The following is an 18,022-nucleotide window of genomic DNA, read 5'->3' as shown; positions in this document are numbered from 1 at the left end:
AGGGTTAGGGAGGGGACTGTTCTACTAACCTGTCATGGGGGTTAGGGAGGGGACTGTTCTACTAACCTGTCATGGGGGTTAGGGTTAGGAGAGGACTGTTCTACTAACCTGTCATGGGGGTTAGGGAGGGGACTGTTCTACTAACCTGTCATGGGGGTTAGGGAGGGGACTGTTCTACTAACCTGTCATGGGGGTTAGGGTTAGGGAGGGGACTGTTCTACTAACCTGTCATGGGGGTTAGGGAGGGGACTGTTATACTAACCTGTCATGGGGGTTAGGGAGGGGACTGTTATACTAACCTGTCATGGGGGTTAGGGAGAGGACTGTTATACTAACCTGTCATGGGGGTTAGGGTTAGGGAGGGGACTGTTCTACTAACCTGTCATGGGGGTTAGGGTTAGGGAGGGGACTGTTCTACTAACCTGTCATGGGGGTTAGGGTTAGGGAGGGGACTGTTCTACTAACCTGTCATGGGGGTTAGGGTTAGGGAGGGGACTGTTTTACTACCCTGTCATGGGGGTTAGGGAGGGGACTGTTCTACTAACCTGTCATGGGGGTTAGGGTTAGGGAGGGGACTGTTATACTAACCTGTCATGGGGGTTAGGGTTAGGGAGGGGACTGTTATACTAACCTGTCATGGGGGTTAGGGAGGGGACTGTTCTACTAACCTGTCATGGGGGTTAGGGAGGGGACTGTTCTACTAACCTGTCATGGGGGTTAGGGAGAGGACTGTTCTACTAACATGTCATGGGGTTTAGGGAGAGGACTGTTCTGCTGTATATATGATTGATACATTGATTGATTGATTAATGAACAAATGAATGAATTATTGAGTGATCAGCATCCTCTAACCGGTTCTACTGCTGTTATGATTGCTGACTAATGAATATGGATAAATGAATGAATGAATTGATCGACCAGCATCTTCAATACCTGTCGTGGTGGTGATGACGGAGCCTGTTCTGCTGTTCTGGCCTCTACAGAGTCGCTGGCTGGACCTCTGCCGATGGTGTTGACCGCCGCCACCCGGAAGTCATAGTGAGAGTATGGACTGAGACCACCTACACTGTAGCGTGTGGTTGCTATACCGTCTATCTCCTTATAGATGTCTTCTGATCCTTTAGGACGGTGCTGGAGAGACAGAGAGAGAAACATGTGGAGTGTCAATGACAGAGACAGCAGGAGATGTTATACAGTGGTAAGGTGTGTGTGTGTGTGTGTGTGTGTGTGTGTGTGTGTGTGTGTGTGTGTGTGTGTGGCACCCACCTGTATGATATAGTAGGACACAGGTTCAGGGTTGCCTGAGTCCCAGGTCAGAGTGATGCTGGTGGCAGTTCTCTCTGTTACCACTGGGTTACCTGGGGTCTTGGGCAGGGCTGGAGAGAGAGGGGGAGGGAGGAGAGAGAGAGAGACGGAGCGGGAGGAGAGAGAGAGAGAAGGGGAGGGAGGAGAGAGAGAGAGAGAGTTGAGAACAGCTGAAGTCACACATACATCTAAATGATGATATATGTCTACCTTCATTATCACCCTGTTTTCTAATTCTATATTTTCTCTGTGAAACGTTTCCAGACAGACACACTGACCTTTCACAGTGATCTGCGCCATGGCCTCGATCACCCCCAGCGTCGACATGGCAACACAGGTGTAGTTGTTAGACTGGCGTATGTCTCCCAGCTCGAGGACATTCCGCCCGATAGGCATGTCATCCTCCGGGGTGAGGTCCTCTGTCCCTAGCATCCACTTGACGTAGGGCATGGGGGAGCCCACAGCCACACAGGTGATGTTGATGTTGCCTCCTGGCATTATCTCACTGTCTGCTGGGGGGATGGAGAACCTGGGGGGCACCCTGCGTACTGGAGGGAGGGGTAATATATGCCATTTAGCAGACGCTTTTATCCAAAGCCACGTAAAACATTTTATTTTTTACATAAGGGTGGTTTTGAACCCACCATCCTGCCGTTGCAAGCGCCGAGCGCTACCAACTGAGCTACAGAGGTCCCCAAACACAAAGTGAAACAGTAACCACATGCAGATGCTATGTTCATGGACAGTAAGCTGACAGAACACAGTACAGCAGCAGGGCAGGGAACAAGGTGAATCACCCTAACTGCACGACAACATCAAGGTAACACAGAGAGGGAAGGAGAAGTATTAGTGCTAGAAGTTACCCACCTTCTCTGAGCTCTGAGGAGGAACAGCATAGAGCAGGAGGAAGACCAGAGCAGAAAAGAGAGGGACAGAGAGAAAGAGAGAGAGAGAGAGAGAGAGAGAGAGAACACAGGGAGTAACAGAGGTCAGAGAGGGACAGAGAGAGAGAGAGAGAGAGAGAGAGAGAGAGAGAGAGAGAGAGAGAGAGAGAGAGAGAGAACACAAGGAGTAACAGAGGTCAGAGAGGGAGAGAGAAAGAGAGAGAGAGAGAACACAGAGAGTAACAGAGGTCAGAGAGGGACAGAGAGAGAGAGAGAGAGAGAGAGAGAGAGAGAGAGAGAGAGAGAGAGAGAGAGAGAGAGAGAGAGAGAGAGAGAGAGAGAGAGAGAGAGAGAGAGAGAGAGAGAGAGAGAGAGAGAGAGAGAGAGAGAGAGAGAGAGAGAGAGAGAACACAGGGATTAAAAGAGATCAGAGTCAATGTGTTGGATAAAGGTCTAGATGAGAAGAGCCTCCTCTGGCCTCCACAGACCTTCTGTCACACACAGAACGCACGCACGCACACACACACACACACACACATTTTTACTTCCATTTAAGTTTTATTTGAGTGAGTGTGATCAGTGTGTGTGTGAGTGAGTGTGTCCCTGGGAGCGTTGTTAGAGTCAGAGAAGCACAGTCCGCTGTTTAAGCACTTTTTCACAGGACAGACAAGGGGCAGACAAAGGAGTGTGTGTGTGTGTGAGTGTGTGCGCCACAGTGTGTGTGTGTGTGTGTGTGTGTGCGCCTCAGTGTGTGTGTGTGTGTGTGTGAGTGTGTGCACCTCAGAGTGTGTGTGTGTGTGTGTGTGTGTGTGTGAGTGTGTGCACCTCAGAGTGTGTGTGTGTGTGTGTGAGTGTGTGCGCCTCAGAGTGTGTGTGTGTGCGTGTGTACGCGTGAAAGTGTGTGTGTTCCTCAGTGCATGTCTACACATGTCATCAGTGTGTGTGTGTGTGTACGCACGTCTGTGTTCTGTGTGTGTTTCTCAGTGTGTGTTTCTCAGTGTGTCGGTCCATAGACCAGGCAGCAGAGAGCTTAAGGATCTAAACTGTCTAACAGAATAACACTAGAAACAGAGAGCAAACCACCAACCAGACAGACGCCGCGTCCCAAATGGTACCCTATTCCCTATATAGTGCACTATTTTTTTGACCAAAACCCTGCTAGTAGTGCACTAAATAGGGAATAGGGTGTGATTTGTGACGCACACCAGAGCCTAAGAGGTTTGGCTTTTAGAGATTTGAGCTTCCTTCTTAAAGTTTAAAGGCTAAGACACAAGGACACAGTGTAGGAGGCAGAGGGAAATGTGATACCCCAACAGAATTTAGTCCCATGTATATTTCATAGCTTATTCTTTCTGTTAAACTACCAGTAACAGAGTGGGTGGTTAGTGAACCTCTTTTCACTTCATACTGCACTGCCTGGAGTGTGCATTTACTTGACCTACAGGCGTTCAGAAGACGTGTACCCCTACCTGGCCCAACCTTGAGAGGGTGTTTTAGTGTGACCCACTGGGATTTGAACCACATGACTATGTTAGCCCGCTGAGCTAAAGCCTAGGTCGGAGGGGACTCAGGGGAGCTAACTGTCTTCAGGTCTCAGGAAAAGGTACTCATCATGTGAGTTTAGTTCTCAGAACTACATTAGAGTACCGCTGACCTATAGGTTGTGACTCTGTGTGCAAATCTCTATATCTAGATGAGTTGCCAGATTGCGTGTTTATCCCGTACCGCTGACCTATAGGTTGTGACTCTGTGTGCAAATCTCTATATCTAGATGAGTTGCCAGATTGCGTGTTTATCCCGTACCGCTGACCTATAGGTTGTCACTGTGTGTGAAAATCTCTATATCTAGATGAGTTGCCAGATTGCGTGTTTATCCCGTACTGCTGACCTATAGGTTGTCACTGTGTGTGAAAATCTCTATATCTAGATGAGTTGCCAGATTGCGTGTTTATCCCGTACCGCTGACCTATAGGTTGTCACTGTGTGTGAAAATCTCTATATCTAGATGAGTTGCCAGATTGCGTGTTTATCCCGTACCGCTGACCTATAGGTTGTCACTGTGTGTGAAAATCTCTATATCTAGATGAGTTGCCAGATTGGGTGTTTATCCCGTACCGCTGACCTATAGGTTGTCACTGTGTGTGAAAATCTCTATATCTAGATGAGTTGCCAGATTGCGTGTTTATCCTGTACCTCTGACGTATAGGTTAGCGGGGGTGGAGTAGCGTGTTCCATCGCTGTTGGTGGCAACACACTCATATTTCCCCTGGTCCTGTTCCTCACTTAACTCTATCTGGAGGGCACCTGGAGTGAGGAGAGGAGAGAGAGAGAGAGAGAGAGAGAGAGAGAGAGAGAGAGAGAGAGAGAGAGAGAGAGAGAGAGAGAGAGAGAGAGAGAGAGAGAGAGAGAGAGAGAGAGAGAGAGAGAGAGAGAGAGAGAGAGAGAGAGAGGGGGAGAGATAGAGAGAGAGAGAGAGAGAGAGAGAGAGAGAGAGAGAGAGAGAGAGAGAGAGAGAGAGAGATAGAGAAATTGAAATAGAGAGGGAGAGATAGAGAGAGAGAGAAATAGAAATAGAGAGAGAGAGAGAGAGAGAGAGCGAGAGAGAGATATAGAGAGAGAGAGAGAGAGAAATAGAAATAGAGAGGGAGAGAGAGAGAGAGAGAGAGAGAGAGAGAGAGAGAGAGAGAGAGAGAGAGAGAGAGAGAGAGAGAGAGAGAGAGAGAGAGAGAGAGAGAGAGAGAGAGAGAGATAGGGAGAGGCAAGAAAGAGAATTCACAAAAAGGTAGGAGATTACAGAGTTCTGTTCCTACACTTTACAAGTCAACATGGAGATGCATGGGAACATGACTTGGGCTTAACTAAAATACTTTCAGCCAAAATAAGCTGGATAGTATGAGGGACATGCGAACAAGAAAAAATGTGGTTCTCTATGGGGAGCTGATCTACCCCCCAAAATACTATTCAGCCTCTTGAGAATAATAAGAGAAAAAAATGAAAGAAATGTCTGAAAAAAGTTTGACATGCAAGCAGCTACAAAATAAGCAAAGAAATCTGCAATTCCACTTACAGAACAACATTTTGAAAAACTCTTTGCTGAAAATTGAAAGGCAGTTTTATTAGGGAAATCAAAGGTCAAAGGTGACCCAAACATTGCCATGGCAATAAGAGATCCCCCCGCCCACCCAACAGAATCCACCAATGGGATCAGGAGTGTGATGTCACAGTTACCCCCCATTCAGCCAATAAAAAAAAAGTTAAGACATCAACCATCCTCCAATGAGGTCACAGGACCAAAATACCAACGGTTAGGCCCCGCCCCCTAGAGACGGACGGATAGAGACGTTTTCTTTCTCCCTGGAAAAAGACAAAAGTGTCAAAAAGACAACAGCCGAGAAGAAGAGGAGGGAGAGAGAAGGGAGGAGGAGGGTGTTAAGACAAAAAGCACCCGGAAAAACTTCAGCAAAAAAAAGTGGTTGTTGGGGCTTTTCAATATCAGGTTAAAGAAAGAGAAAGAGTCAGTTGTTTTGAGGAAGTTAAAATATAGGAGTGTGTGTTTGTGTGTATGTGCGTATGTGTTTGTGTGTGTGTGTGTATGCGTGTGTGTGTGTATATATGTGTGTGTGTGTGTTTGTGTTTGTGTATATATGTGTGTGTGTTTGTGTGTGTGTGTTTGTGTGTGTGTGTGTTTGTGTATATATGTGTGTGTGTTTGTGTGTGTTTGTGTGTTTGTGTGTGTGTGTGTGTGTTTGTGTGTGTGTGTATATGTGTGTGTGTATATATATGTGTGTGTTTGTGTGTATGCGTGTGTGTGTGTTTGTGTGTGTGTGTGTATATGTGTGTGTATGTGTGTGTGTGTATATGTGTGTGTGTGTGTGTGTGTGTGTGTGTGTGTGTGTGTGTGTGTGTGTGTGTGTGTGTGTGTGTGTGTGTGTGTGTGTGTGTGTGTGTGTGTGTGTGTGTGTGAATGGTCACCATCTGGATTTTAAGTGCTGAGCAGAACAGCTGGGAGGAAAATAAGACTGAGACTGTGTTCCAAATGGAACCCTATTCCCCACAGAGCCCCACAGGGCCCCACAGGGCCCCACATAACCCCACAGAGCCCCACAAAGCCCCACAGAGCCCCACCGGGCCCCACATGGCCCCACAGAGCCCCACAGAGCCCCACAGAACCCAACAGAGCCCCACAGGGCCCCACGGAGCCCCACAGGGCCCCACAGAGCCCCACAGGTCCCCACAGAACCCCACAGAGCCCCACATGGCCCCACAGAACCCCACAGGGCCCCACAGAACCCCACAGAGCCCCACAGAGCCCCACATGGCCCCACAGAGCCCCACAGAACCCCACAGAGCCCCACATGGCCCCACAGAGCCCCACAGGGCCCCACAGAGCCCCACAGGGCCCCACAGAACCCCACAGAGCCCCACAGGGCCCCACGGAGCCCCACAGGGCCCCACAGGGCCCCACAGAGCCCCACATGGCCCCACAGAGCCCCACAGCGCCCCACATGGCCCCACAGAGCCCCACAGAACCCCACAGAGCCCCACATGGCCCCACAGAGCCCCACAGGGCCCCACAGGGCCCCACAGAGCCCCACAGGGCCCCACAGGGCTCTGGTTAGAACTGCTACTAGGGTGCCATTCGAAACACCCCCTGAGCCGTTTGATTGGACGGAAATAGACAAAGGGGACAGGAGGATTGGGGAAGGGGGTGAGGTCTAGACTCGGTCAAGACCCCAAAAAGTGAATGAAGAAAAAAGAAATAAGATGGACAACGAAGTGAAAAAGATGAGCGTTGTCTTCTTAGAATAAAGATACATCATGTCACAATTTATAACCAGGACACTAAATAAATACAATACTATGGAAACCAAAGCAGACAGTGGAGCAAGCTGATTAGGATGAAGGGACCAGGGGAAACCATGAAGGGTGTTTGGGTTATAAAACAGGTTCATTAGGATGAAGGGACCAGGGGAAACCATGAAGGGTGTTTGGGTTATAAAACAGGTTCATTAGGATTAAGGGACCAGGGGAAACCATGAAGGGTGTTTGGGTTATAAAACAGGTTCATTAGGATGAAGGGACCAGGGGAAACCATGAAGGGTGTTAGGGTTATAAAACAGGTTCATTAGGATGAAGGGACCAGGGGAAACCATGAAGGGTGTTAGGGTTATAAAACAGGTCATACAATGACAAGGAAGCGATGGGGGATGGGTACTTTGAGTTGCACCGTTAAACGACAGAACAAAGATGGTGGAAATGGAAGGAAGGATGTGGTGAGAGGAAGGTAGAATTAATCCTCTGTGTTGTCGGATTGGGTCTCAAATGGCACCCTATTCCCTACACAGTGCACTACTTTTTACCATACCCTAACACCCTTCAAAGGGCTCTGGTCAAAGGTAGTGCACTATTATAGGGAATACCAGGGCCATTTGGGAAACAGCCTGATTCTGTGGCGGTCCTCCCAGCCAATCGTCTCTTACCTCTTATAGGCGTGCCACCTGATTGGTCAATGAATGCAAATAAGATTAGAGAAGAAGAAGAAATGTTAGTAGGAGGGGGGGAGGAGAGAAAGGAAGAAGGAGAGGAAGAGAGGAAGAGAGGGAAGTGGGTGGCTTTGAGAGGGGAATAATCAAATTAGATACTCTCAAAATGATCAGGTCAATAAAAGAGAGAGAGAGAGAGAGACAGAGAATAGAGAGCAGAGCTAAAAAGATAGATTATTGCTAGTGCTCTGTGTAGTGGTCGTCCATAGGGGGAGTATCCATAGGGTCTGGACTGGGTTGGTGTCTGGACTGGGTTGGTATCTGAAATGGGTTGGTATCTGGACTGGGTTGGTGTCTGGACTGGGTTGGTATCTGGACTGGGTTGGTGTCTGGACTGGGTTGGTATCTGGACTGGGTTGGTATCTGGACTGGGTTGGTGTCTGGACTGGGTTGGTATCTGGACTGGGTTGGTGTCTGGACTGGGTTGGTATCTGGACTGGGTTGGTATCTGGACTGGGTTGGTGTCTGGACTGGGTTGGTATCTGGACTGGGTTGGTATCTGGACTGGGTTGGTGTCTGGACTGGGTTGGTAACTGGACTGGGTTTCATTTGAGACAGTCATCTACAGTGGAGGGAGTATAGACAGGAAAACACTATACACTATACTATATTATGGGGGAGTGAGAGAGTGAGTGAAGGAGGGAGATATTAAGTGAGTGAGTGAGTTGTTATTTATTTTTACTATTTTCTTCATTGTAGAATAATAGTGAAGACATCAAAACTAGGAAATAACACACATGGAATCATGTAGTAACCAAAAAAAAGTTAAACAAAATATGTTTTATATTTGAGATTCTTCAAAGTAGCCACCCCTTGCCTTGATGACAGCTTTGCACACTCTTGGCATTCTCTCAACCAGCTTCATGAGGTAGTCACCTGGAATGCATTTCAATTAACAGGTGTGCCTTGTTAAAAGTTAATTTGTGGAATTTCTTTCCTTCTTAATGCGTTTGAGCCAATCAGTTGTGTTGTGACAAGGTAGGGGTGGTATACAGAAGATAGCCCTATTTGGTAAAAGACCAAGTCCATATTATGGCAAGAACAGCTCAAATAAGCAAAGAGAAATGACAGTCCATCATTACTTTAAGACGTGAAGGTCAGTCAATACAGAACATTTCAAGAACTTTGAAAGTTTCTTCAAGTGCAGTCACAAAAACCATCAAGCGCTATGATGAAACTGGCTCTCATGAGGACCACCACAGGAATGGAAGACCCAGAGTTACCTCTGATGCAGAGGATAAGTTCATTAGAGTTACCAGCCTCAGAAATTGCAGCCCAAATAAATGCTTCACAAAGTTCAAGTAACAGACACATCTCAACATCAACTATTCAGAAGAGTCTGCGTGAATCAGGCCTTCATGGTCAAATTGCTGAAAAGAAACCACTACTAAAGGACACCAATAAGAAGAAGAGACTTGCTTGAGCCAAGAAACACGAGCAATGGACATTAGACCGGTGGAAATCTGTCCTTTGCTCTGATGAGTCCAAATTTGAGATTTTTGGTTCCAACCACCGTGTCTTTGTGAGACGCAGAGTAGGTGAACGGATGCTCTCCGCATGTGTGGTTCCCACCGTGAAGCATGGAGGAGGAGGTGTGATGGTGTGGGGGTGCTTTGCTGGTGACACTGTCTGTGATTTATTTAGAATTTAAGGCACACTTAACCAGCATGGCTACCACAGCATTCATCCCATCTGGTTTGCGCTTCGTTGGACTATCATTTGTTTTTCAACAGGGCAATGACCCAACACACCTCCAGGCTGAGTAAGGGCTATTTGACCAAGAAGGAGAGTGATGGAGTGCTGCATCAGATGACCTGGCCTCCACAATCACCCGACCTCAACCCCATTGAGATGGTTTGGAATGAGTCGGACGGCAGAGTGAAGGAAAAGCAGCCAACCAGTGCTCAGCATATGTGGGAACTCCTTCAAGACTGTTGGAAAAGCATTCCAGGTGAAGCTGGTTGAGAGAATGCCAAGAGTGTGCAAAGCTGTCACCAAGGCAAAGGGTGGCTACTTTGAAGAATCTAAAATCTAAAATACATTTTCATTTGTTTAACACTTTTTTGTCACTACATGATTCCATATGTGTTATTTCATAGTTTTGATGTCTTCACTGTTATTCTACAATGTAGAAAATAGTAAAAATAAAGAAAAACCCTTTTGACAGGTACTGTATATATATTAAGTGAGTGAATGAGTGAAGGAGACAGAGAGATATTAAGTGAGTGAATGAGTGAAGGAGAGGAGTAAACAGGTGAAAGCATTTTAGTCAAGTAGAGAGTAGAGAGTAGAGAGGTGTAGGGTGCTCAGGTGTGTGTTCTTACGTGTGTGTTCATACAGTGTCTGCCTGTGTGTGTCTAATGTGAGTGCCTGTGCACGTGTGTGCATGTATTAAAGTGTGTGTGTGTGTGTGTGTGTGTGTGTGTGTGTGTGTGTGTGTGTGTGTGTGTGTATCTAAGTGTGTGGTCACACATCAGCAGTCAGTCAGCGTGTGAATACAGCGAGCAGTGAGTGAGCAGCATTAGTGTTGAGTTCAGACAGTGTCTGGTCCCAAATGACACCCCTATTCCCTATATAGTGCACTACTTTTGACCAGAGGGCCCTGGTGCATTCGTGTGTGTGTGTGTGTGTGTGTGCCCTGGTCAAAAGTAGTGCACTACATAGGGAATAGGGGTGTCATTTGGGACTTGACCACAGTGAGAGACAGGGTAACAGTAGACGGTGGGTAGCGGGTAGCCTTCAGAGCTAAAAGCACTTACCAAAGGACTCTGTTGTTAAAGAGATACAGAGAGAGAAGAAACAGCATAGACACAGTATTACAGTCCTTTCAATAGAGAGAGTTACACAACCTTAACTTAACCTTTCAACAACCAACTGAACCCACACCAACCTGAACTGGCCAAACACACTGACCAGATAAAAAAAAACGTCAACTATGACTTGTATTGTCGTCAGATAGCTAAAAACTCAAAAAAAAAAAAAAAAAAGGTCCAACAAGGACAAATAACGTCCAATAATCGGATAATGTAAACATGTCAAATGTATAACTTGATAAATTGATCTACTTTCCAGTTAGCGGACAGACAAGACAAAAGCTAATAATACAGGTGCTAGACTAGTGAGATGGTCTAATAGCAGAGCAGTATAACCCTTCCAGTCATAACAAGGGGATAGACAGTATTATAGGGAGTGCTGGGGCTGAGCCAGCGACAGACAGAGAAGCCAAGAGGTCACAGTTCAAACAGAAGCCAGAGCGATTGTTGGGTCCAGGGTCTGACCCAAAGCAGAGAGGAGAGGGAGGGAGCTAGAGTAGCTCAGGAAGTGCACTCAAATTCCAATTCCAATTATCTTAAATGCATTCCGATTAAGGAAAATGTGGAATTGGAGTTGGGATTTGGTTTACTTTCTGAATTGACTGGAATTGAGCCCAACCATGTAGAGCAGGGTTCTTCAATTCCGGTCCTGGAGGGCCGAAACAGTTCTGTTTTTTATTTCTACCTGGTAGTTAATTGCACTCACCTGGTGTCCCAGGTCTGAATTAGCCCCTGATTAGAAGGAGAGGATGAAAAACAGAGGTGTTTCGGCCCTCCAGGACCGGAATTGAAGAACCCTGATGTAGAGGGTGAGGGAGCTAACATTGGAGGTTGGACTCACACACTACTGTGGCTATTCTTCACTGAGAAGACAGCGCTTGTTTTAATTGGTCGAAGCATCATTTTCTAAAGGTTTAATGCAGCGGGATCTTCATCGTCAGGAGTTAGAGATCTTGGTCCAAAGAGGCCTTTTAAGATCGGTTTTGGCTGCAACAACGAGTCTCACAATGAAAGTCCACCTCGACAGATGACCTTGTAGAGGTCACTAAACGATGCCCTTTTTGAGGTGTCTTTTATCAACAAAGTCGGCAGACTGGACAAAGTTGAAGGGAATCCGAGAAGAGTGAGAAAATACAGTAGTCGTTCAGTCACAGCAGTGAGCTACACTGGAGAGGAAGGATGTTCAGACAAATCACCATCATCTACAAGTTACCTGATTTCAGATGACAACGTATGCAAACATACTGTACATTGACAGATTAATAGGTCTTTATTTTTATTGTTTATGAAGTGTTCAAGCACTTTCCATAGCAAAGGGTAAGGTGCTCAGTCACTCCAAAGTAAGTATTACATCACTGCTTTGACCACTACCTTGGGTAAGCAGTTTGTTGTTTAGATAAAGAGGTAAGTCTATCACGATGGTGAGTATGTCTGAAGAGCATCCAGGGTTTGGAGTAAAGCAGAGCGGTTAGAGAGAAAGCCTTGGACAGAGGACAAGGACAGTTACAACACAATAACTGATGTCAACTCATAGGGAGAAAACAGACAGAGAGGGGGAAGACAGGAGAAGAGGCTATTTCAAAAAAAAAAAAAAAAAAGAACAGAACACCAAAACAAAAGAGGAGAAATAGGGAACGGATAAGAACCAATAAAAACAAAAGCAGTGAAAGGAGGAATGACAAGAAAGAGGGGTATGACAATTAGTTTACCGCTGATCACTCCATACCTGAGCGGAGCTGTTTGATTCGCCCGTTGTTATTGGTGGTGTTGACAGGGAGGAAGTCTTTAAACCAGGTGATTTCTGGGTCGGGGTTGCCGCTAGCAGCACACAGCATCGTGGCCGTTCTAGAACGTTCCACCACCTTCAGCTGGGGACCCATGTCTATGGTGGGGAAACCTGAGGGGAGCTGGTCCTCTGGAGGAGGCAAGGAGAGAGAGGGGGGAGAGAGAGAGAGAGAGAGAGAGAGAGAGAGAGAGATAGATAGAGATAGAGATAGAGATAGAGAGAGAGAGAGAGAGAGAGAGAGAGAGAGAGAGAGAGAGAGAGAGAGAGAGAGAGAGATTCAACTGGGGAAGAAACAGGGTAGTGAAATAAACTGCCCTCATGTTCCAGTGATTCAGTGAGTCATGGCTATTAATAATAATATAGTATAGTATAGTCTGTTGCAGTATTACCCCAGGTTAGTATAGTATAGTATAGTATAGTGTGTTGCAATTCTACCCCAGGTTAGTATAGTATAGTATAGTATAGTATAGTGTGTTGCAATTCTACCCCAGGTTAGTATAGTATAGTATAGTGTGTTGCAATTCTACCCCAGGTTAGTATAGTATAGTATAGTGTTGCAGTGCTACCCCAGGTTAGTATAGTATAGTATAGTGTTGCGGTGCTACCCCAGGTCAGTATAGTATAGTATAGTATAGTATAGTATAGTATAGTATAGTGTTGCGGTGCTACCCCAGGTTAGTATAGTATAGTATAGTGTTGCAGTGCTACCCCAGGTCAGTATAGTATAGTATAGTGTTGCAGTGCTACCCCAGGTTAGTATAGTATAGTATAGTGTTGCAGTGCTACCCCAGGTCAGTATAGTATAGTATAGTGTTGCAGTGCTGCCCCAGGTAGATGAAACGGACTACATTATTACATCCATTATAATTACTCTGCTCACTATAAGGCTTTCCAGTACTTATATCATAATGAGACTGAAGAGAGGAGGAGAACTGTTGTTCAAAGACTCTTTCTACTCCCTTTCTCTCTATCTCTCTCTCTCTCTGTCTCTCTCCCCTCCCTGTATCTCTCAGCCTCTCTCTCCGCCTCTCTCTCTCTCTCCCCCCTCTCCCCTCTCTCTCCCTCTCTGTCACATGCTGTATGTCTCTCTATCTCTCTCTCTTGCCTTAGAGAAAGACAGAGACGACCAGCAAACCGATACATGAACACACACCCTCTCATGGCCACCCCTGCAGAACAATAACTCAGGCCTTTTTCTAACGAGGGATCTCCATGGCCAAAGACAGAGCCTTGTTTGTTATATACAGTATTCAGGTCCCATCCAATCAGAGCCTTGTTTGTTATATACAGTATACTGGTCCCATCTCATATTACACTGCTGCAACTCTCTGCAACTGATCTTTAATTTAGAGAGTGACGTTAGCGTTAGCTTGAGTCCATTAATATAGATGGGACTGCTAGCGTTAGCTTCAGGTCCATTACTGTAAGACAGCAGAGATGATGTAGGTCAAAGAGTGGACGTCCTCAACTGTAAGTTCCCATGCTCTTAGGGCTTCCACACACACAGACGCAAACACACACCTCTCTCTCTCCCTCCCTCCCTCCCTCCCTCCCTCCCTCCCTCCCTCCCTCTCTCTCTCTCTCTCTCTCTCTCTCTCTCTCTCTCTCTCTCTCTCTCTCTCTCTCTCTCTCTCTCTCTCTCTCTCTCTCTCTCTCTCTCTCTCTCTCTCTCTCTCTCTCTCTCTCTCTCTCTCCCTCCCTCCCTCCCTCCCTCCCTCCTCTCTCTCTCTCTCTCTCTCTCTCTCTCTCTCCCTTCCCCCATGCTCTTAGGCCACTGTACTTGTCAATAATTCACAACATCGGACCACTTTTTAGATCCTCACTGGGTTCATCTAGAACTTTCTCCTCCTCTAAAACCTCCTTCCACGGTGTGTGTGTGTCTCTCTCTGTGTGTGTGTGTGTGTCTCTCTCTCTCTGTATGTGTGTGTCTCTGTGTGTGTGTGTGTGTGTGTCTCTTCATGTGTGTGTGTTTCTGTGTGTGTCAGCTTGTTCTCTCATACTCACTCACATATTTTAAGGTGTGTGTGTGTGTGTGTGTGTGTGTGTGTGTGTGTGTGTGTGTGTGTGTGTGTGTGTGTGTGTGTGTGTGAGTGTGTTCTCGCCCCATAGCACATTGGGTCATTCAATGAAAACTCCAATGGGAAATGAAATGGGAAGAGAATCCATTGGATTGGAGGGATACATGCTAACAGTAACATACTGTACATCCATTACAAAATATAATAATAATATAATATGCCATTTAGCAGACGCTTTTATCCAAAGCAACTTACAATCATGTGTGCATACATTTTTACGTATGGGTGGTCCCGGGGATCGAACCCACTACCCTGGCGTTACAAGCGCCATGCTCTACCAATTGAGCTACAGAGGACCACCAATTTTTAAGTACAAGGTCTACATATGTAGTACAATAGATATCTCTCACCGTTATAGCACAGTGATATCCCCTGCTGTACGAAGGTGTGTGTGTGTGTGTGTGTGTGCGTGTACATGTCGGTCCGTGTGTGTGTTCTCTCACCCCGTAACACGCTGAGGCTGCAGAGTGCAGTGATCTCTCCTGCCGGGTTGGAGGCGTGGCACTCATAGACAGCCTCATCTCTAGGAGTCCTCAGTGGTTGGATCCTCAGAACAGACCCAGAACCATCCTCATAATCAATTACCTGGAGAGAGGGAGAGGGGAGAGAGACAGAGAGCGAGACAGAGAGAGAGAGAGAGAGAGAGAGAGAGAGAGAGAGAGAGAGAGAGGGGGAAGAGAGAGAGAGAGAGAGCGAGAGAGAGATAAAGAGAGAGAGAGAGCGAGAGAGAGAGGGAGGAGAGAGGGGGGGAGAGGGAGGGGGGGAGAGGGAGGGGGAGAGAGAGAGAGAGAGAGAGATTCAAAAGGAAATCATCTCAACAGAGAAACATTTCCTCCTGTGTGCTACCTATATCCCCCCACTAGAATCCCCATACTTTAATGAAGACAGCTTCTCCATCCTGGAGGGGGAAATCAATCATTTCCAGGCCCAGGGACATGTATTAGTCTGTGGTGACCTAAATGCCAGAACTGGACAAGAACCTGACACCCTCAGCACACAGGGGGACAAACACCTACCTGGAGGTGATATGCCCCCCTAGGCACAACTACGACAACATAACCAACAAAAACTGCAGCTCTGTCACATGATGGGTATGTACATAGTCAATGGTAGGCTTCGAGGGGACTCCTATGGTAGGTACACCTATAGCTCATCTCTTGGCAGTAGTACTGTAGACTACTTTATCACTGACCTCAACCCAGAGTCTCTCAGAGCGTTCACAGTCAGCCCACTGACACCCCTATCAGATCACAGCAAAATCACAGTATACTTGAACAGAGCAATACTCAATCATGAGGCATCAAAGCCAAAGGAACTGAATAATATTAAGAAATGCTATAGGTGGAAGGAAAGTACTGTGGAAACCTACCAAAAAACAATTAGGCAACAACAAATTAAATCTCTTGTAGACAACTTCCTGGACAAAACGTTTCACTGTAATAGTGAAGGTGTAAACTTGGCAGGAGAAAACCTAAACAGTATATTTGACCCTCAGCTTCCCTATCAAATCAAAAAATCTCTAACAGAAAACTGAAGAAAATTAACAACAATGGCAAATGGTTTGATGAAGAATGCAAAAACCTAAGAAAGAAATTGAGAAACCTATCCAACCAAAAACATAGAGACCCTGAAAACCTGAGCCTACACCTTCTCTATGGTGAATCACTAAAACAATACAGAAATACACTACGGAAAAAGAAGGAATGGCACGTCAGAAATCAGCTCAATGTAATTGAAGAATCCATAGACTCCACTTCTGGGAAAATTGGAAAACACTAAACAAACAACAACACGAAGACTTATCTATCCAAAACAGAGATGTATGGGTAAACCACTTCTCCAATCTTTTTGGTCCTATAACAAAGAACAAACAGCAAAAACATATACATGATCAAATACAAATCTTAGAATCAACTATTAAAGACTACCAGAACCCACCGGATTCTCCAATTACATTGAATGAACTACAGGACAAAATACAAACCCTCCAACCCAAAAAGGCCTGTGGTGTTGATGGTATCCCCAATGAAATGATAAAATATACAGACCACAAATTCCAATTGGCTTTACCTAAACTCTTTAACATCATCCTTAGCTCTGGCAACTTCCCCAATATTTGGAACCAAGGACTGATCACCCCAATCCACAAAAGTGGAGCCAAATTTGACCCCAATAACTACTGTGGGATATGCGTCAACAGCAACCTTGGGAAAATCCTCTGTATTATCATTAACAGCAGACTCGTACATTTCCTCAGTGAAAACAATGTACTCAGCAAATGTCAAATTGGCTTTTTACCAAATTACCGTACGACAGACCACGTATTCACCCTGCACACCTTAATTGACAAACAAACAAACCAAAACAAAGGAAAAGTCTTCTCATGTTTTGTTGATTTCAAAAAAGCTTTTGACTCAATTTGGCATGAGGGTCTGCTATACAAATTGATGGAAAGTGGTGTTGGGGGAAAAACATACGACATTATAAAATCCTTGTAAACAAACAACAAGTGTGCAGTAAAAATTAGCAAAAAACACACACATTTCTTTCCACAGGGCCGTGGGGTGAGACAGGGATGCAGCTTAAGCCCCACCCTCTTCAACATATATATCAACGAATTGGCGGGGGCACTAGAACAGTCTGCAGCATCCGGCCTCACCCTACTAGAATCTGAAGTCAAATGTCTACTGATTGCTGATGATCTGGTGCTTCTGTCACCAACCAAGGAGGGCCTACAGCAGCACCTAGATCTTCTGCACAGATTCTGTCAGACCTGGGCCCTGACAGTGATTCTCAGTAAGACAAAATTAATGGTGTTCCAAAAAGGGTCCAGTTGCCAGGACCACAAATTCAAATTCCATCTAGACACTGTTGCCCTAGAGCACACAAAAAACTATACATTCCTCAGGCTAAACATCAGTGCCACAGGTAACTTCCACAAAGCTGTGAACGATCTGAGAGACAACGCAAGAAGGTACCCGCTAATGATCAAACTCCAGAAAAGAGCCATTAAATTCAACAACCACCTAAAAGGAAGCGATTCCCAAACCTTCCATAACAAAGGCATCACTTACAGAGAGATGAACCTGGAGAAGAGTCCCCTAAGCAAGCTGGTCCTGGGGCTCTGTTCACAAATACAAACAGACCCCACAGAGCCCCAGGACAGCAACACAATTAGACCCAACCAAATCATGAGAAAACAAAAAGAGAATTACTTGACACATTTGAAAGAATTAACAAAAAAACTGAGCAAACTGTAATGCTATTTGGCCCTAAACAGAGGGTACACAGTGGCAGAATACCTGACCACTGTGACTGACCCACACTTAAGGAAATCTTTGACTATGTACAGACTCAGTGAGCATAGCCTTGCTATTGAGAAAGGCCACCGTAGGCAGACCTGGCTCTCAAGAGAAGACAGGCTATGTGCACACTGCCCACAAAATGAGGTGGAAACTGAGCTGCACTTCCAAACCTCCTGCCAAATGTATGACCATATTAGAGACACATATTTCCCTGAGATTACAAGAGATCCACAAAGAATTTGAAAACAAACCCAATTTTGATCAACTCCAATATCTATTGGGTGAAATACCACAGTGTGCCATCACAG

The 18,022-nt window shown here is 45.9% G+C and overlaps 1 protein-coding gene across 1 annotated transcript in view; it reads right to left on the bottom strand.

Moving 5' to 3' along the window:
- Positions 1-18,022, bottom strand: part of LOC121551701 (receptor-type tyrosine-protein phosphatase delta) — a 237,095-nt gene that overhangs the window by 86,989 nt on the left and 132,084 nt on the right. The window contains 9 exon segments of the mRNA XM_045214471.1: positions 934-1,131; positions 1,267-1,376; positions 1,584-1,853; positions 2,173-2,184; positions 4,383-4,493; positions 7,670-7,687; positions 10,492-10,500; positions 12,272-12,460; positions 14,853-14,994. Coding sequence (XP_045070406.1) covers positions 934-1,131; positions 1,267-1,376; positions 1,584-1,853; positions 2,173-2,184; positions 4,383-4,493; positions 7,670-7,687; positions 10,492-10,500; positions 12,272-12,460; positions 14,853-14,994 — 1,059 coding nt within the window.

Source organism: Coregonus clupeaformis, unplaced genomic scaffold (assembly GCF_020615455.1).
Source record: "Coregonus clupeaformis isolate EN_2021a unplaced genomic scaffold, ASM2061545v1 scaf0261, whole genome shotgun sequence".
Lineage (NCBI taxonomy): Eukaryota > Metazoa > Chordata > Actinopteri > Salmoniformes > Salmonidae > Coregonus > Coregonus clupeaformis.
The sequence above is the reverse complement of the archived record's forward strand: the minus strand, read 5'-3'. Positions and strand labels throughout refer to the sequence as shown.